The sequence below is a fragment of the Aquarana catesbeiana genome, unplaced genomic scaffold (genome assembly GCF_042186555.1).
Source record: "Aquarana catesbeiana isolate 2022-GZ unplaced genomic scaffold, ASM4218655v1 unanchor237, whole genome shotgun sequence".
Classification (NCBI taxonomy): domain Eukaryota; kingdom Metazoa; phylum Chordata; class Amphibia; order Anura; family Ranidae; genus Aquarana; species Aquarana catesbeiana.
This window is the reverse complement of record NW_027362665.1, coordinates 954,478-975,899: the sequence shown is the minus strand read 5'-3', so window position 1 is coordinate 975,899 and position 21,422 is coordinate 954,478. Positions and strand designations below refer to the sequence as shown.

General features: G+C 45.0%; 1 protein-coding gene and 1 long non-coding RNA gene across 2 annotated transcripts in view; both read left to right on the top strand.

The window, feature by feature from the left end:
* LOC141122061 (uncharacterized) overlaps positions 1 to 19,489 on the top strand; it is a 58,626-nt gene extending 39,137 nt beyond the window's left edge. Inside the window, 7 exon segments of the mRNA XM_073611857.1 lie at positions 10,259 to 10,290; positions 14,666 to 14,793; positions 14,880 to 15,003; positions 15,120 to 15,217; positions 15,307 to 15,451; positions 17,505 to 18,016; positions 18,018 to 19,489. Of these exon segments, the coding sequence (XP_073467958.1) occupies positions 10,259 to 10,290; positions 14,666 to 14,793; positions 14,880 to 15,003; positions 15,120 to 15,217; positions 15,307 to 15,451; positions 17,505 to 18,016; positions 18,018 to 18,182 (1,204 nt within the window). The 3' untranslated portion in view covers positions 18,183 to 19,489.
* LOC141122047 (uncharacterized) lies at positions 1,256 to 10,068 on the top strand. The gene is made up of 3 exons (XR_012240614.1): positions 1,256 to 1,461; positions 2,789 to 8,916; positions 9,432 to 10,068. It is a non-coding gene; the product is annotated as an uncharacterized lncRNA (long non-coding RNA).
* Positions 19,490 to 21,422: the final 1,933 nt, after the last annotated feature.

The following is a 21,422-nucleotide window of genomic DNA, read 5'->3' as shown; positions in this document are numbered from 1 at the left end:
CAGCAATAAAAGTCATCAAAACATTTTTTTTTAAAACACAATTTATGAATTTAAAAATAAATAAAATAAATAAGAAAAAAAAAATTTTTAAAGCGCCCCCGTCCCCGTGAGCTCGTACAGCAAAGAAAACGCATATGGAAGTCGCGCACGCATACGTAAACGGTGTTCAAATCACACATGTGAGGTATCGCCGCGATCGTCAGAGTGAGAGCAATAATTCTAGCACTAGACCTCCTCTGTAACTCTAACCTGGTAACCGTAAAAAAAATTTAAAGCGTCGCTTATGGAAATTCTTAGGTACCGTAGTTTGTCGCCATTCCACGAGTGCGTGCAATTATAAAGCGTGACATGTTTGGTATCTATTTACTTGGCGTAACATCATCTTTCACATTATACAAAAAAATGGGGGTAACTTTACTGTTTGGATTTTTTAAAATTCATGAAAGTGTCCCTTTTCCAAAAATTTGCGTTTAAAACGCAGCTGCACAAATACCATGTGGCATAAAATATTGCAACGATCTCCATTTTATTCTCTAGATTCTCTGCTAAAAAAATATACATAATGTTTGGGGGTTCTAAGTAATTTTCTAGCAAAAAATATGGATTTTAACTTGTAAACACCAAATTTCAAAAATAGGCTTAGTCATGAAAGGGTTAAAATAAAAGTGGGTGCAGTGAAGGACTTGGTGGGATAGCCAGTGGTCGGATTCAGTGGGACGGCCCTGGGGGATGTTGGTGATAAGGCCCGCGGGCCCAGGCCTAAAGCTGTGTAAGGGGCCCCAAAGTTTCTGATGGCTGCCTTGCTGAGGACTGAGTGAAGTTTTATGTATGTGCCTGAAAATACCCTGTGCCTGGTTGCTTGCTCTATTAAGGGATCAGAACCTCGGATCAGATCAGTGGACCAAGTCAGAGGTCCGCTAACCATACTGTACATAGGAAGACACCAACAATACTGTACACAGGACTATTGTATCAATCGGTGTGATCAGATCTTATTGATCGGGATTTATAGAATTGTACATCCTCCATCTCAGTGTGAAAACAGAGAACTCTTCTGTGAAAGGCGGAGGTCTGTCCATGGTCTGTCTGTACAATCTGTTGTTCTTGTTCTAATCTCTGTATAGAAAGAGGAAGTTGGAAGCTCTGAGCAATGAGTTGTGTAAGAACTGACAGAAGACAGCAGACTCCGATAGAGGAAGTAGAAGAAACCCCCCTCCCCCGCCTCCTCTTCCTGCATTAGGAAATCATTGTAAGTAACATTCAGATTAACTTCTTCTTCACACACATTCGATCTTCATACAGTAGAAGAATTTGGACTCTCTTGGTGCCGTGGTTCCAGGTTTTATCTTCCAGAATCTTCTGTGATTGGACTCTTCACCTTTCTAGAACTACATTCAGGTCTCGTCTTTGTCGGGAAGTACAAACAATCTGATTGGAGGATGTATGGGCAGATCTAACAAGGTGAGACCCCACCAATCATTCTTCTGACTGCTCTAAATAAGGTCTATATCCATATAGATAATGTATAAATGGATGAGGTATACTGTATATAGAGAGGAGAGTCTGTATTATTCTATATATCTCTGTGTATAACATCCCCCCACTGATACCATAGATTAGAAGTCTGTATATTGTGTAGTCTCCATATAGATAATGTATAAATGGATGATGTATACTGTATATAGAGAGGAGAGTCTGTATCATTCTATATATCTCTGTGTATAACATCCCCCCACTGATACCATAGATCAGAAGTCTGTATATTGTGTAGTCTCCATATAGATAATGTATAAATGGATGATGTATACTGTATATAGAGAGGAGAGTCTGTATCATTCTATATATCTCTGTGTATAACATCCCCCCACTGATACCATAGATCAGAAGTCTGTATATTGTGTAGTCTCCATATAGATAATGTATAAATGGATGAGGTATACTGTATATAGAGAGGAGAGTCTGTATCATTCTATATATCTCTGTGTATAACATCCCTCCACCGATATCCCACTGATATCATAGATCAGAAGTCTGTATATTTTGTAGTCTCCATATAGATAATAGATGATGTATACTGTATATAGAGAGGAGAGTCTGTATCATTCTTTCCTGGCCCACCTACCTCACGTCAGCACATAACAGGTTAACACCTCCTCCGGAGCCCCACATGACAACCTGTACCTAGCTGAATAAAAGACAGCCCCTCCGCCAACTAAGATGTTCTTCTTTTTTGGTTTGCTCCAGGCCACCTATTGATTGCAGTTGGTAAGTAATTTGTTTGCTGCATCCCCCCCTGCCGAACCTACCCCTCCATGTTCAGCCTCTCATGGAGTTGGAAGACTCAGAATGCTGAAGGTAAATCCTTCTAAAAACTGGGTGCCTTGTGCCAAGGCTGTGGGCAAAATGATGCTTGCACAGCAACAGTATTATATGAGCTCTGCAATGTCATCATTGCCTCTCCCTTTGGGTTTTTTTCTGTCTTTATATGCAGCGCACCGCACTGCTCTCCTGGCTTTATTGTCAGTCTGAGAGCGGCTGTGATTGTTGTCACAGGGGGCAGGGATATGGGCAGAATGGGATGGGAACTGCCAGATGCCATGCAATGGGGTAAATGATCTTTGAGGTCTGCAGTTGGGAGGGCTTCTCTCCCTCTCTCTCTGCAGTCCTGCCAGGTAAAGGACTTCCCTCAGATTCTGAGTCTCCTGTCTGTCTTTGGATGTCTGTCCTGGCTCCCCTGCTATGCTATGTACTTCTGTGGGTTTGACGGTCTGACTGGTTTTTGTCTCAGACTCTGACTGTGCTGTCTGCCTTTGGAAATGCTGCCTGAAGCTCACCTGCAGAGACTTCTGAAGTGAGTGGATGAAGGCAGATGGCTCTTAAAGAGACAGTGTACCTGTTTTTTGGTGAGAGGTAAGATGCTTTTCTCCATATATTTTGTGCAAATATGAGCCTGCCACACCTGTTAGTGGCACAGAAGATTAGCAAAGATAGGAGGGGGCGATGTGGGACATGGTTCTTAAAAGAGAGCCCGAGGAAAATATGCAAATTGGGGTGTTTTGCATTATTTTAGGAGCAGAAACCCCGAAGGCAGCGCTCCAAAAAACATAAGACCCGCCAACGATCACCTTATCATGACCAGGACGATGACGCCTAACAGGTTGTCACATACATAAAGCATGTGGTCAATACACTCTAAAGGAGTTGTTTCCACTTACCCTGTGAAAGGACAGGATCCAGGAGATTGGCACATGTGTTTATACCAGCATGATAGGAAATACATCGCCCAGCTCAGGGTACATTTTGGGCCTGCATGCAGTCTGCAGTGGCAGAGAAATGAAATTGCACAGGTTGCCTCACAAGGATGGGGGTTGTGCAAAATTCTAAGTCCTATCAAGGCGGCTATAGCAGAAAGTATGCTGCAAATATCTACACCACAAGCACACCAACACCCATAATGATAGAGCGTAAATCACTCATTGATGGAGGATGGTCTTTTCCCACAATAATGGAACGTAAATCACTCATTGATGGAGGATGGTCTTTTCCCACAATAATGGAACGTAAATCACTCATTGATGGAGGATGGTCTTTTCCCACAATAATGGAACGTAAATCACTCATTGATGGAGGATGGTCTTTTCCCACAATAATGGAGCGTAAATCACTCATTGATGGAGGATGGTCTTTTCCCACAATAATGGAGCGTAAATCACTCATTGATGGAGGATGGTCTTTTCCCACAATAATGGAACGTAAATCACTCATTGATGGAGGGTGGTCTTTTCCCACAATAATGGAACGTAAATCACTCATTGATGGAGGATGGTCTTTTCCCACAATAATGGAACGTAAATCACTCATTGATGGAGGGTGGTCTTTTCCCACAGTGATAGAGGATGGTGTTTTGCCATAATGATAGAGCATAAAGCGCTCGTTGATGAAGGATTGTCTTTTCCCATAATGATAGAGGGTAAATCGCTCGTTGATGGATGGTCTTTTCCCATAAGTATAGAGCATAAAGCACACATTGATGAAGGATGACAGAGACCTCGTCAGAAGACCAATTTACAGTAACAGGTTCCCTAAGCTTTATCCAAATAGGATGGCTGATGTATGTTTATGCACTGCACTTCCAGGGGTGGATGCTGCCCTCTAGTGTCTGGAGCAGCAAGTGTCTTTCCCTTTTTATAAACTTTAGAGATCCTATGGATGAGAAAGTGGACTTGTTCACACCAGATGCAGTCCAGTGCGTTTTTATTCTGCATCAAGAACGCATGGACAGTGTCTAACTTTGATTCCAATTACTTAGTTCACACCAGTACAGCGCATTCTAGTGCAGTCAACAAAAGTAAAATGTTGCATTGTTTCTGTATGGAACACATCTGGAAAGTGGCAAAAACACATTGAGAATGCATCAAAAACACTCATGCAGAAACACATCTGAAATGCAGAAATTGTGGTCATCTGGCCATCAGGCTTGCACAGAATCTATACAGTGACAGATTGTGCCTGCCAACCAGCAATAGAGTTAACTTTGATATATTAACTTTAGAAATGGCATTACATTCAACACTGGAAACTACAAGATTTGGCAGAGTTTCTGGAAAGATTGGAACGTGGCAACTGACTTTAGGTTGAAGTTTTTGATAGACCTAGTACAAGCTCTGGCGTACTCAATCACTGCTATGAGAGCATTGTGGTTACGGCCACTGGAGGGCAGATGGATCTTCTACACAAGCCTTTGACATTTCCTATAATGGGAGGTTATTGTTTGGCCAAACGCTGAACAACACAATTAAGCGAATGACAAGAGGAAAAGTCTGGACTGTGGTCACAGATTAGTAAGAGGAAGCCGCTATCCTTCACTCAAGCCTACCAAAATTCAGAAGGTGCAGGAGGCCAAATCTTATAGCACAAGCTGCATATTTAACAGATCACAGTGGAGGTGTCTCAAAGTTACATTTGACATGAAATCAAGTCCAGAGAAAGCTGCTAAGATGGCCGGAAAGTCTATTTGAAGGTGCATCCAACCAGTCTCTTCCAGTTGTGGCCAGAGTGCCTGAGTAAAGTAGATGATTGTAGTCTCCTTCTAGAGGGTTTGGACAACAATAATTAAAGACCAGTGGGTCCAGAAGACAGGTGGGAGTACAAGGGAGATTTCCAAAGTTGACCACTGAATTCATTTCATTTATGTTCAACAGATCTCAGAAGAGAAAATATTTGCAAGATTTTTATACTGCTACAAGGCCATCATGCCAGTGATGCCGGAAACATAGAATCATCTCGGGACCTTTCTCCCCAGTTTTTATAGTACTTAAGGCAGGAGCCTTTTGTCCTGTTTCAATTTGAAGGAATCAAAGGTGTTCATACACAACAAGAGGTTCAAGATGGAGTCCATGCGGACAGTCACAGGGACAGTTCAGCAGGAGGACCAGTTGTTATCAATCGACCGGCCGACTCGTACTTCCATGTACCGTTCAATACCGAGCACCAGAGGCGTGTGAGATTTGCGGTGGCCAGATGTCACTTCCAGTTCAGGTGTCTGCCTTTTACAGAATTGGCACAGCCCCAGGAATTTTTTGAATATCTTGTTGGCAGTGGTGGTACCTTGGGCCAGGTGGCACATGAGGGTGTTTCAATTTGCCTTCTTTGAACCTATGAGCTGGGCTGTCTATGGATCAAAAAACCTTTGTGCCTATACAAATTCAACAAGAACTGGAATTTTGGACATCCGCACTGTGCTTCATGCCGAGGCATGTCTCTCACATCAGATCGGATGATTCTGATGCCAGTCTCTGAGGCTGGGGAGTCAACAATTTGAAGAAACAAGTGAAAGGCCAATGGAGCGCTGTGAAACGCAGACTTCTCAAGTATCTTGAATGGAAGGAAGCCTTTTCTAGCATTGCAAGCCTTTCAGAAACTTCAAGGGGGCTGAGTAAGGTTTACATTACGACAGTTGTAGCCTACATTACCTGACAAGGGGACACCAAGTCTTTTCTTGTTGCACCTTGCAAAGGAACTTTTCGTGGAGCAGAGAACCACTTAGTCAGTTAAAGCAGTGTTCTGCCCAAAAAATAAAAATAAAAAAATTATTAAAACCTTTAATAATAGGACACTTACCTATCCTGGAGTCAAGCGATGTCGGCACCCGCAGCTGATGTTTCCATCAGCTGTTGGGTGCTGCCGCCACCATTGCGGGTAAGGGAACCCGGCAGTGTAGCCTTTCGGCTTCACGCCGGGAACCCTACTGCACATGCATGAGGCCCGCTCCTCTCTTCTACTGGCCCGGCGGCCGGGGAGGAGGAGGGAGACCCAGCCGTGACGTCAATATCCGCGGCTGAGGCTCCTGGAAGTGGGCAGATGTGACAGATACCTGTCAAAGACAGATGAGCGTTCCAGCAGTAGTTCTCAGGGAGACTTCACTGAACATGCAGCTTCTGATATTTGCAACAGGATACCAATGCAAAGACTCCGTCATACAAAATAGGTTCACAGTGCCATGGAATTTTCTGTTTGATCTCTGTATCTGGTCGAATGAAATCTTTTATGGAAAGGTCAGTAACAGCACCCCAATCCAATGAGACTACTTTTAATAGCCTGGCCATGGAATAGGCTACACTAGAGGTGCAGGGATTCTCATCGGAGGTTGTTCAGAACTCGGTGACCAGAAGATCATCCATGAACGCTACATATGAGAGGATATGAAAAAAGTTTATTTTGTTTGCTTAGCAAAAGCTCTCTCTCCTGCATTCCCTGCTCTAGCCAATATCCTTGTCATTTTACAGTCAGCGCTAGAGGTTGGTCTGTCATACAACTCCATTTAAGGTACAGATCTCTACTTTATCTTTTCACAGGCTGCAGATGGGTGCAAAAGCCAGTGACCAGATCTTCTTCCAGGTGACAACCTATATATGACCTTGAGGGAAATCCTGGTTCCCTCTGTGGGACTTAGGCTTGGATCTGAGAGCACCCATTGCTCCAATGGTTTTTTTTTTCCATTGAAGTACCTCATCGTAAAACTTGTTCTCCTGACAACAACTACTTCAGACAGAAGGTGGTTGAAGATTGCAAAACTTTCCAACAAGGGTGCTTTGATGTCTTTTTTTTCTGTTCTTTTTTACCAGAGATGGGGATACCATGTCTATCTCCAAAGTTCAATTTTAAAGTGGTATCCAATTTCCAGAAAAACTGGGAAGTAGCCCCTGTTTTCACATGAGAGGCACTGAGTGTTACATAGTTACATAGTTAGTAAGGTTGAATAAAGAAACCAGTCCATCCAGTTCAACCTGAGTGAGTGTGGGTGCGTGTCTACAATTATCCCTATTTATTTAAGGTACCCATATAGTGCCATCAATTTACGCAGCGCTCCACATATACATCGGTCCCTACCCTCAAGGAGCCCACAATCCAAGGTCCCCAACTCACATTCATATACTAGGGCCAATTTTGGACAGAAGCCAATTAACCTACCAGCATGTCTTTGGGGTGTGGGAGGAAACCGGAGTACCCAGAAGAAACCCACGGAGGCACAGGGAGAACTCCAGGTAGGTAGTGTCGTGGTTGGGATTCGAACCAGCAACCGTTTTTACTGCTAGGTGAGAGTGCTACCCACTACACCACTATGCTACCCACTACACCACTTTGCCGCCCAAACACTATTAGTAACTCGACCATGTGTAAGAAAACTGAAGTCTTGCCCCTGTGCACAGCAGGAAGATTTCAGTTTTCTTACACATGGTCGAGTTACTAACAGTGTACTTGGTCAAAAGAGGAAAGTGTACAATCTTTTCATTTAGCCATCAGGCCCTCGAGTCCTCCACTCTTGGGTTACCAGGGTGATTAGATTGTCATGTAGGAAGTACACTTTTCTGCTCTGAAGCCATTGTAAGCCTATGTGACTAGAGGGGTGGCAGCCTTTTGGGGCAGTTATGCCAGGATTGCTTGGAAGATATAGGTAAGAACTAGCTTGAAGATCTGATGTGGTCTTCATTCAACCTTACAATCTAAATATGTGACCAGCAAGTTTGGGACAAGAGAGATGAATTCTTTCTGGCTTTAGCAGCTTTTCTTTGATTGTCAGTGTGTCTTTTCATTTGTTCTCTCCCACCCTATATTAGCTTTGGTATATCTGTTATGTGCTGATGGGAGGTGGGCCAGGAAAATGGAAAATTGTTATTAAATACTTACTGTAATTTTCCTTTCCTGGCCCATCCTCTGGTCAGTACAGGACTCCCTCCCCCCTAGTGGCCTGTCCCAGGCTAAAGTTATCAAACATTCTTGTTGGGGGAGGGGCTATCTTTTATTCAGCAGGTACAGGTGGTCATGTGGGGCTCCGGAGGAGGTGTTACCCCGTTATGTGCTGACGGTAAGTATTTCATAACAATGTTCCATTATACAGAGAGAGGAGTATACAGACAGGTATACAGAGAGAGAGATATACAGAGAGAGGAGTATACAGGGAGATATACAGAGAGAGGGGTATACAGGGAGATATACAGAGAGGGGTATACAGGGAGATATACAGAGAGAGGGGTATACAGGGAGATATACAGAGAGAGGGGTATACAGACAGATATACAGAGAGAGAGATATACAGAGAGAGGAGTATACAGGGAGATATACAGAGAGGGGTATACAGACAGATATACAGAGACAGAGGTATACAGGCAGATATACAGAGAGGGGTATACAGACAGATATACAGAGACAGAGGTATACAGGGAGATATACAGAGAGAGGGGTGTAGAGTGAGGTATACAGGGGGATATACAGAGAGGGGTATACAGAGAGATATACAGAGAGAGGGGTGTAGAGTGAGGTATACAGAGAGGGGTATACAGGGGGATATACAGAGAGGGGTATACAGGGAGATATACAGAGAGAGGTGGAGAGGTATACAGGGAGATATACAGAGAGGTGGAGAGGATATACAGACATATATACAGAGAGAGGTATATAGGGAGATATACAGAGAGGGGTATACAGGGAGATATACAGAGAGGAGTATACAGGGAGAGTTACAGAGAGGGGTATACAGGGAGATATACAGAGAGGAGTATACAGAAAGGGGTATACAGGGAGATATACAGAGAGGAGTATACAGGGAGATATACAAAGAGGAGTATACAGGGAGATATACAGAGAGGAGTATACAGGGAGATATACAGAAAGGGTTATCTAGGGAGATATACAGAGAGGAGTATACATGGAGATATACAGAGAGGAGTATACAGGGAGATATACAGAGAGGAGTATACAGGGAGAGTTACAGAGAGGGGTATACAGGGAGATATACAGAGAGGAGTATACAGAGAGGGGTATACAGGGAGATATACAGAGAGGAGTATACAGGGAGATATACAGAGAGAGGTGGAGAGGTATACAGGAAGATATACAGAGAGGTGGAGAGGTATACAGACATATATACAGAGAGAGGTGGAGAGGTATACAGGGAGATATACAGAGAGAGGTGGAGAGGTATACAGGGAGATATACAGAGAGAGGTGGAGAGGTATACAGGAAGATATACAGAGAGGTGGAGAGGTATACAGGGAGATATACAGAGAGAGGTGGAGAGGTATACAGGGAGATATACAGAGAGGTGGAGAGGTATACAGGGAGATATACGGAGAGAGGTGGAGAGGTATACAGGGAGATATACAGAGAGAGATAGGTATACAGGGAGATATACAGAGAGAGGTGGAGGGGTATACAGGGAGATATACAGAGAGAGGTGGAGAGGTATACAGGGAGATATACCGAGAGAGGTGGAGAGGTATACAGGGAGATATACAGAAAGAGGTGGAGAGGTATACAGGGAGATATACAGAAAGAGGTGGAGAGGTATACAGGGAGATATACAGAGAGAGGTGGAGAGGTATACAGGGAGACATACAGAGAGAGATAGGTATACAGGGAGATATACAGAGAGAGGTATACAGACATATATACAGAGAGAGGTATACAGAGAGGGGTATACAGGGAGAAGGTACAGAGAGAGGTATACAGAGGGGTATACAGACATATATACACAGAGAGGTATACAGGGAGAAGGTACAGGGAGGATATAATATAAAAGAAGATGGACAGATGGAGGGAGAGATCTCTTCAGGATAATAACGTGTGATCTGCTTGCAGCCTCCTATTCACTTCACTTTCCCGCCCTTTATTTCCTGCTTCCTGGTCACATGTTTCCTGTGACATCACAGAGCAATCTGCAGGATAGGAACTATCTGCTACTATTTGGAAGGACGTAGAGAGGAGACGTGGCTGGATCTGGTGGCAGAGGAGGTAATACATAGATTAACCCCTTCAGAGGGATCAGTTGATGATTAATATATCTTCCCTCCAAATCTGGCCATACATGGTTCAGTTTTATCGTTCAGCCAGCGGGATGAGAGGAAAAAACTGAAGTGATTCCCCCATCCACACATTGGAGGGGGATGGGGGAATCCTCCCCGCTGCACTATTGTATTCTGACAATGGGGGGCGCTCCTCCGCTCTCAGAATACACAGATCAGTGATGAAGCTATTGGCTGCAGCCGCTGATGGAGTGACTTTTATCCGGCAGTGACCACACATGGATGGAAATGTGACCGATCCCTGCTGAACCAGCTGAATTTCCATGTCTCTATGGTCACCATAAAGCGGAGTTCCACCCATAAAAATAATTTTTTATGACTGTGCAGCAAATAATCCAACAAATGACATTTGGAGAAAATTATTTTTTTAACTTACCTTGTAATCCCTGTTGCTATGTGGTCCCTTCAAATCTTCCCTTTCCTCACCGCAGCTCCTGACATCACTTCCCTAGGTTGCCATAACAACGGGGCGGGCCCTTCCGCCGCCGCCCGTTGTGATGGCAAGCTCGGTATAGTTTATAGCGCCACTACGTGCTATTACTGCGCATGCGCGAGAATAGGCGGTGCATGCTGGGAATACAGCAGAGCCGTATCCTGGAACAATATACTTGTGGGCTTCTCCTGCCCACAAATAAGATGGGAATCCCCCTGAACGAAAAATATAAGTTATTTTTTTAAATTATTATCTACTAAAGGCAGCACTAATGACAACAATTAGATATTATTGATATTCATTATGCAAGACTAATAATTATTAAAAAACAAAACAAAAACAAAGATGTGGGTGGAACTTCAGGGCTCAACAAATCCCAGGTGCCAGGTCCCCATGGCAACTAGAAATGGCGTCCTGGAGCCGTGGTGCTTGTCAGCCCATTATCACTGTTGGTCTGAATAATGTTTCTGCCTGAAACCCGGACACATTATTCAGACAGGAATGTGGCTCGGAGCGGGGCCAGGCGGGAGGGTGAGGGGGGGGAGGAGGAGACGATGGCACCCGACTTGTGAAGTGAGGGGTGGACTGGACAGGACAGGACATGAGAGGACTCATCTCACTGAGCTCCCGCTGCCGATCTTTCTCCTTTCCGCGGCCGCATTACTGTCACCATCGGCTCCTGCTTCCACCCACAGCTGCCTGTGTCCCTGCAGAGCCCTCCGGCAGAACAGAGAGGAAGGAGCGGGACCAAATCTCCAACATGGCGCCGCCTTGGCACTGCCACAAAGATCCCCACAAGGTGCTGAGAAACAGGACTACAGAGTCCTTACAGGAGTAACCAGGACAAGCCTGCAAAGCAGCCAGCTAAGAAACCAGCCATGGAGGGACATGCTGCTTTATGTACACAAGATGTCCTCTCCATCCACTCTGCTCTCACACACTGCTGGGGGAGATGTACAGGACATGCAGGAGGACACAGGGGAGGGGGATTGGATTACTGTCCTACACCCTGCACCACATGTCCTTCAGTGACCTGCAAATTTCACCCCACGTTCTGCTCTCTGCACTCCATGTCCTGCCTTTTGCACCCTTCTCCTGCCCCCCATGTCCTGCAGTGACCTGTACCCTTTACCCCATGTCCTGCATTCCTCACCCTGCACCCCATGTCCTGTGTTCTGCACCCTGCACCTCCTATTCTACACCCTGCACCCGATGTCCTGTGTTCTACACACTGCAACCCATGTTCTGCATTCTGCACTCTGCATCTCATGTTCTACACCAGGGATATGCAATTAGCGGACCTCCAGCTGTTGCAGAACTACAAGTCCCATGAAGCATAGCAAGACTCTGACAGCAACAAGCATGACACCCAGAGGCAGAGGCATGATGGGACTTGTAGTTTTGTAACAGCTGGAGGTCCGCTAATTGCATATCCTTGTTCTACACCCTTCACCCGATGTCCTGTGTTCTACACACTGCAACCCATGTTCTGCATTCTGCACCCTGCATCTCCTGTCCTGCACCCCAAGTCCTGTGTTCTGCACCACATCTCCTGCACCCCATATGCTGCATTCTGCACACTGGACCCTTCCCCTGCTGGTCAACTCCTTCCTGTGTCATGACCTACAGTCTGTAAAGAAGCAATAGATACTGTATGTTTTGAATCATGGATGTAGGACAGTAAGGTGGCGCTCGGTCAGTCGGAGTGGGAAAAACATGGATCAACTGCCTTTTTTTACTGCCTCCCTGGCATCTCTGTGAGAGGAACCCTAAAGGAAGTGAAAAATCAAAGATCTACTGGCTGAATCAACAGACTGCTTTATACGGATTCACACTATGGAGGATATACTTTTTATTTCCCTGGGTGTCCATTGCTGAATATTCGACCCTTCTGTTGGTGGGTTCCGGGTGATCCTCCTCCATGCCGAGATCGGTGTTGGTGTCCCCACGGAGTGGATTTCGAGCATAAGCTCCATTATAGCTTACCTCTGGTAAGCATATATTGTTATAGGTGGTGGATTTTGTTCACGAGATGCTTTTTCACTAAAGGTCTTCAATCACTATCGGGGGATTTGTTTTGCACTAAGGACTGTCGATTTCCTGAGCCATTTCTATTGTCACAGACTTTTTGTTTTCTGTCACTTGTCTATTTTGAAATAAGTGCTTCACGATAATTTCTGATATATCAAGCTATCTGATTGGTATTGTGTTGGTACTTGGGTTCACAGATTTGATTAATAGGGGAATGCAATACATTTTCTGAGTTAATTTGTGTATCCATTTATTTTACTTTTTTAGCGCAGTTCTTTTTATTGCTATACTTACTTGATTCTTTTACCTGAGGATTAGGACTGCAGCTTGGGGGGTGTAGGGAAGCGCGGTAATTTTATATAATTTTCTTCCCCTGCACCCACTGTGGTTACCTGCACCCTTTTCTGGTACCCTGCACCCCATGTCCTGCATTCTGCACCCTGCACCACATGTCCTGCACCCTTCTCCTGCATATTGCACCCAATGTTCTGCACTATGAAACCCATGTGCTGTGTTCTGCGCCCCATGTCCTGCACTGTGCACCTCACAAATTACTTGCCTTTCCCCAGGTGCTGACAACCCACTGTGCCCCAAAAACCTGTCTCCTAACATTTTTACCTGGCTCCTAGATTCAAAGCAAATTTGTCAAGCCCCGCCTTAAGTGACTTCCTCCCCTCCCCCTCATCTCCTTCATTATGTAAGTCATGCTGAGATAATCTCCCATTGGCTGAGCAATATTCTCATTTGTCTCTGAGCTCCTTCTTGCTATTCCTCGTCCTGCCTGTTGTTTCCTTGGATTGATTTTCTGTGTAGTGACCCCGGCTTCATCTCTTGGATGCGCTCGTCTGTTGCTTGTCCTGACCTTTATCCTGATTCCTGGATCTCCTCCTCATCTCTCCTCCATATCCTCTTACACAGCTTTTCTCCACACCTGCAGTGACCCTGGGGGGTGGAAACTTGGCACCAGCACTTAGCAAAATCCATGCCCACCATTAGGAGCTCTGGAGAAATTTGTCTGGTATTTACACTCCGTTCCTCCGCACATCACCTGATCACATGAGAGCTTACTTTCACAGATTCCTGACAGATTTCTGTATGGTAAAGGTCAAAGTTCACTCTTCACTTTAGGACACACCCAGGAACAATGATTTGGTTTACACAGGAGCCTCATATAGAGGACCCCTCAAATATCCCCATCTAAATGTCTCTTCATTCAGAGTCTATATGTCCTATGACATCACACTGACCTCACAGCTCCTCCTCCCAATGTCCCTCCATCCAGAGTCTATATGTCCTATGACATCACACTGACCTCACAGCTCCTCCCAATGTCCCTCCATCCAGAGTCTATATGTCCTATGATATCACACTGACCTCACAGCTCCTCCTCCCAATGTCCATCCATCCAGAGTCTATATGTCCTATGACATCACACTGACCTCACAGCTCCTCCTCCCAATGTCCATCCAGAGTCTATATGTCCTATGACATCACACTGACCTCACAGCTCCTCCTCCCAATGTCCATCCAGAGTCTATATGTCCTATGACATCACACTGACCTCACAGCTCCTCCTCCCAATGTCCCTCCATCTGGCTTTTTTTTCTGATGCTCTTAGGATGTGGGCGGACCCTTGGCATCCTCACTAGCAAAGTAGGACTGTTGGTCCTGCATTGTATGTAATGACATCAGAATGTCTGCTACAAGCTTTTAACCTTTGGGGGTCCTGTGTGGGTAAATCATATCTCAGTCTGAAGTGGGGCTTTAATAAAATGGAGACTGGAATGGAGAGGTGAGGAGGATTCTGGGAATATCATTTAATTTTACTATTTGTGTTCAGATCTAGAGTTTTCCTCCTGTGAAGTCTGGAGATCATATGACCATCACATTGCCTCCACCTCCCTCCCTGATAGAATAGAGAAATACAAAGAAGATTCTAGAAGTCACCAGAGAGATCATGGAGGAGAGGTGAGCGGTGCTGGGAATTCTGGGACATTATCCAGTAACAGACAAGGGATGTGTCTGGATGGTGACTGTATCATTGTGTGTGTCAGGTTCCTATAAGGTGTCAGGATGTCACTGTCTATTTCTCCATGGAGGAGTGGGGGTATTTAGAAGGACACAAGGATCTCTACAAGGACGTCATGATGGACAATCAGCCGCCCCTCACATCACCGGGTAAGAGGAGAATTTATTGTAAAGGAGAGAGCAGTACGGAGGCTCCACCTAGATCCCCCATCATCTGATAAACACATAGAAACAATGTATTCAGTCAGTGTGTGTGTTTCCTACAGATGGATCCAGTAATGGGAACCCACCAGAGAGATGTCCCCGTCCTCTGTATTCCCGGGATTCCACACAGGAAGGTCACACCATCCCCCACCATCATCAGGTAGATGAGGAACAATCACTGATAGTATCATTAGGATCTGTACATTATCTGCATTGTTACCATTGATGTCATTTTTATTATATATTCAGAGTGGAAACCTGAGAGATTCTAAAGTTCAGGTTAAATCAGAAGAAGAAGAAGAGAGGTATGTGAGGGATGATCAGCAGTCTATGGAGGAGGATGGAATAATGGGGACATTTATAGAGGAGGACACTCCTACAGAGATCAGCACAGGTGGGTCATTAACACTAAATACATTCCTCCACCCATACTGCTCACTGATTGGTCCAGAGTAGGGCGGGGACTGGGTGATATCAGCCTGTCATCCCCTGGTCACTTTCCTGAGCTGTGTTCCCCGTCCTGTATTCCTGTATTTCTCTCGGATAATCTTCCTTCTCTGTGCTGCAGACACAATTTATGTATCTAGACTGGATTTATGGAGATTCTGGGGATCAGCTGGCAGCAAAATGTTCATTTTCACTATAGACATCTAGTAAGATGTCTGACAGAACAATCCCCCCAGGATTACTTGTTCTGTTATTTGCTTGCTGTGCCGGGTGGAGGGATATGTCTGTATAGTCTCAGACCCAAGTCACTGAGTGCAGTCTCAGGAGATGGGAGGCAGTGGTGTGGGACCTCTGCAACTTGTCTCATGTAAACATTTAATCTTCCACTGATTACTGAATACCAATATTATGAGTCCTGACCCTTACACTGTATAATTTATATTGTACATAACATACTCCTGACCCCTGCACTATATACTCTATATTGTACATTACATCATTCTGATTCCTGCACTATATACTCTATAACAGGGCTCAAAATTTCAAGTCCTGAGCTAATAGCCAGGCCTCAAGTGTTACTCACCACCAGTTGCCCCACCCAACCATGCCCTGCCCCGCCCCTAAACACGCCCTCATAAATTATCTCATTAAATGACACTTAAATGTTTTATGCAGAATTAAGTTAGATACATAAATATTACCAATAACTTTATCTGTGCCCACCAATGCAGCCTGCCTGTGCCCACCATTCAGCCTGTGCCCACCATGCATCCTGTGTCCACCATGTACCAATCCACCATCCACCCTGTGCCCACCATCCACCCTGTGCCCACCATGCAGCCTACCTGTGCAGGGGAGGAGAGGAACAGGAGAGTCTCTCAGATGTTCAGAGCGCAGTGCGGGGAACACAGTGATAACAGCTTTCATTTCAATTTCTGTGTTCCCGCCGCTCAACGTCATATACAGCCCCACCCCCTGGCTGGGGAACTTTGATTGACAGATCGTCTATCAAAGTCCGGGGACCAGGACTAAAATTAAAGCTGTTATTGCTGTGTTCCCTGCGCTGCTCTCTGAACGTCCAGGCCGCTCTCTCTCCCATCCGTGATCGCTGGGAGAAGGACTCCCTTTCCACCCAGGCTTCCGGCGGTTCCCCACCCCCACCCCACCCCCGCTCCAGGCAGACCTTCCTCGCCAGCCCACAAAATGTACTTGCAAAATGCGAGCAGGCGAGTGCATTTTTTGGGGGCTGCTCTATAATGTACATTACATACTCCTGACCCCTGCACTATATACTCTGTTGTACATTATATCATTCTGTTACTATATAGTCCTATCTGTTTTATCTTATCATATCATAGTCCTGACTTCTGCTCTCTCCCCTCTACACACTGCTATATATACACATAATATGTATTCTCTTTTGTTACACCCATTTCCTACTAGCTGGACATTTTATATCTGATGATTTGATTGGAGCACAGACTTTTACATGTTGATAATAATGTGATAACATCCTCAAACTTTGGAACCTTAAACAGAAAGTGATAATGAGGGAGGAGTCAATAACCCAATGATGGTGGTCTTCAGGATCAGTCCAGTCTTCATCTTGGTTGTTCTCCCCCCATCCTCACTCTCTGACCTCTGGTGGGGCTCAGCCCCGCTGTTATTCATGACTAAATCATGGACTAAATAAGGAAGTGCAGGACTTCTTGTGTTGGGAAGATGGCAATGAGTGATAGAGGGGGTGGGGGCACTCGCCCTATAATCCCCTCATCACTGTCACTCCTATAAAAGACAGTTCTCGTTGTTTCCTCACTCTCTGACTAAGGTCCATGAATAAAGAAATGAACTGGTAGGAGATCAGAGGACCCATTTACTAGTTACCTTGAGGGGGGAATTGTAAGATCCTCAGAGACAAAGCTGCCTGATGTGGGCGGAGTCCTGGTTTAGGGGAACCAATCTGCTCATGTCTAGTAATAATCTTTTTATCTCTATTTTAGTAGATGGACGGGAGATGAGGAAAACCTCAGAGGATTGTCTCACTTTGTCTCCAGACTGTAAAGTAGAAGATGAGGACATCACACAGTATAGTCCAGGAGAAAACCCGACTACCTCAAATGTCCATCCGGCACCACACAGTGTAGATGGACCATCGTATTCCTCTTATCCTGAGGAACCTCAGACTGTGAGGGACGGTGCCGTCCTTCCAACAGAGAAGAGCTTTTCCTGTACTGAGTGCGGGAAGTGTTTCCATTCTAAATACCATCTCAATGTGCATATAAGATCTCACACAGGAGAGAAGCCGTATTCCTGTCCTGAGTGCGGGAAATGTTTTTCAGTGAAGTCTGATCTTTACACACATCAGAGATCTCACACAGGGGAGAAGCCGTATTCCTGTCCTGAGTGCGGGAAATGTTTTTCATATAAGTCCAGTCTTTCCACACATCAGAGATCTCACACGGGGCAGAAGCCTTATTCCTGTCCCGAGTGCGGGAAATGTTTTTTTAGTGAAGTCGCATCTTGACATACATCAGAGATCTCACACGGGGCAGAAGCCGTATTCCTGTCCTGAGTGCTGGAAATGTTTTTCACAGAAGTCCAGTCTTTCCACACATCAGAGATCTCACACGGGGAGAAGCCATATTCCTGTCCTGAGTGAGAGAATTGTTCCTCACTGAAGTCCTGTCTTCCTGTACATCAGGGATCCCACACAACCCTCGAGGTGTATTAGTGCCTTGAGTGTGGGAAATGTCTTCTATATGAATGTTGCTGGACATCAAGAAGAAGAAGCACACCCTGATATACACCTCAGATATACTCCATGGCTGATCTTCATCATGTAAGAAACAGTTCATAAGGAGATCAGAGATCACCAAAGACATGGATGAAGTGTTGTACTGTGTTGGCCATTAATAGCAGGAGAAAAATAAAAATGGAGTCATTACCTTTCATTGGCTGAGTACATTTTGTGGTGTAAAATTTCACAAACACTTAGAGGTCTATTAAAAAAAATTTAATGAATGTGAGTAGCATTCACCCGGCTGTGATGAATATTGGATGTATTTTATTTCATACACTGATTTCCTTGGCTCCATCTAGTGGCCATAATGTGGTATTGTGCTATTTTTATTGGGGTATTTCAGGAAAAATACCCCATTATGGTCACTAGATGGAGCTGATGGTCATAGGAAATCACTGAGGTAAATTCTGGCTAGTAGAGCCCTTAATTTTCATTTGTCAGGCATGGTTTGATTGTAATATCTGAGATTGGACTCATGCACTTGTGAGTTAAGTAGACACTGAAGGATAAAAGTGCAATGGACGGCATTGGGAACCAGCCTCTGATGCAGACGACAGAGATGGGTGAAAGCGGTCAGGCCAGCGCGGCCCATCTCTGGACTACATGCCTTTGACCCATATATGGTTCTACACACTTTACAAGACTGCTGTTTTCACAGATAAGGGAGGAACTCTTTACAGAGATCGGGGTCACGGCGTGTCCTAGCAACACTGCGCGATCGATGGGCGCCCCCATATGACGTCCACCCTGAACGAGAGCCGCACCATTCCGCTGTCATTTGACGGTGGGCGCGCGGCAAGTGGTTAAACACTATTAAACCAGCCATTGATTTAAAATGGGAAATACTGCATTTGACCTTTATATTTTATTATTATATATTTATTTATTTTTTCATTTGCATCCATATACAAACACACCAATAAAGTGCAACATGTAAATAAATACAGTATACAATTTCCATCCCTTCACCCAACTACTAAAACACATCCCCACCCCCTCCCTTTCTTCTTTCCCTCTATTCCCATCCTTCTCTGAAACTAAATGTCCTTGTTTTGCCCGGTACTCCTAGTTTAGACCATTTGTCTTCCACTTATAACCTCCGCATATCTCCTGGTTTTCATAAACACCTTCCAGTCTTTCCATCTGTTTATCACTCCCTCTATTTCTTCTTCTCCACTATATCTCAGATCTTCCATATTATACAGTATCTGACAAAAGTAAGTACACCCCTCACATTTTTGTAAATATTTTCTTCTATCTTTTCCTGTGACAACACTGAAGAAATGACACTTGTCTACAATGTAAATTAGTGAGTGTACAGCTTGTATAACAGTGTAAATTTGCTGTCCCCTCAAAATAACTCAACACACAGCCATTAATGTCTAAACCGCTGGCAACAGAAGTCAGTACACCCCTAAGTGAAAATGTCTAAATTGGGCCCAATTAGCCATTTTCCCTCCCCGGTGTCATGTGACTCATTACTGTTACAAGGTCTCAGGTGTGAATGGGGAGCAGGTGTGTTAAATTTGGTGTTATCGCTCTCACTCTCTCATACTGATCACTGGATGTTCAACATGGCACCTCATGGCAAAGAACTCTCTGAGGATTTGAAAAAAAAATGTTGCTCTACATAACGATGGCCTATAAGAAGACCGTGAAACTGAGCTGCAGCACGGTGGCCAAGACCATACAGCGGTATAACAGGACAGGTTCCCCTCAGAACAGGCCTCGCCATGGTCCACCAAAGAAGTTGAGGTCACGTGCTCAGCGTCATATCCAGAGGTTGTCTTTGGGAAATAGACATATGAGTGCTGCCATCATTTCTGCAGAGGTTGTAGGGGTGGGGGGTCAGCCTGTCAGTGCTCAGACCATACGCCGCACACTGCATCAAATTGGTCTGCATGGCTGTCATCCCAGAAGGAAGCCTCTTCTAAAGATGATGCACAAGAAAGTCCACAAACAGTTTGCTGAAGACAAGCATATTAAGGACATGGATTACTGGAACCATGTCCTGTGGTCTGATGAGACCAAGATAAACTTATTTGGGGGGGGCGCATGCGCGGCGCGGAGCTGGAAGATCGCTTATGAGCAGACCTCTGTCACCGCGGGAACCTAAACGCCTTCCCCGGGGCCAATAACACCACAAATTGATCCCAATCTTACCTGCACCCCCGGAGGAACAAGCAGTGCATGCCATCCTACAAGTCCCGTCACGGGAAACCGGCACAGAGGTCCCTAACAAACTATCTCCTCAGAGCCAGGGAGATGGCTGAGAAATCCCAAGATGGTGCCACCTCTCAGCATGCTTCAGCCCCTGCAGACAGTCTGACGGCTTCTTCTGCACACTCGTTTGGGGACGGTGAGTACTCATTACAACTCACAAAGGCAGACCTGGATGAGAGCCTCACAGCCATGTATACCAAAATATATCTGAGAAATTTCAGACTGAACTGCATAAATCTACAAACACATTACAGAATGAGATAGCGGTTCTGGGCGGGAGAACAGATCTCTTAGAGACTAAGCATGATGAACTGCAGCTTGTATACACTGACCTGCGCAGAGATCATGAAGCCCTCACAGATTCTGTTACCCAACTTCAGGCCCATTTGGAGGACCTGGACAACAGAAATCGTAGCAACAATTTAAGAATCAGAGGGGTCCCCGAGTTGGTCACTGAATTAACCCCAGCAGTTTACAAGCTTTTCCAATCCTTGCTGCCGGATTCACCCCTGACGGCCTTCGCCTGTGACAGATTACACAGAGCCCTCCGTCCTAAACCTCCTGATGACAGACCTCCAAGAGACATAATTCTGTGTCTCAAGGATTATTTGGTGAAAGAAGAGATTCTTAGGGCTTCTAGTAACACCCCTAATATCTTGCTGGATGGCACCAAAATTCAAATATACCTAGATATTTCACCAACTACCCTGGACAAATGCCGAAAATTTAAAGAAATACTTACTTTGTTTTTATGTTTTTTGGTTATTGGTTCTTGTGCTGCGGGACCCTGTCTAAAGGAGCCATTTAGCTTGATTACTCAGGAATGTATGTACAACTGAATTTCAGACTGACAACCCCCGCCTCTCAAGGGGGGGATGTTGATGGTTAACCCCTT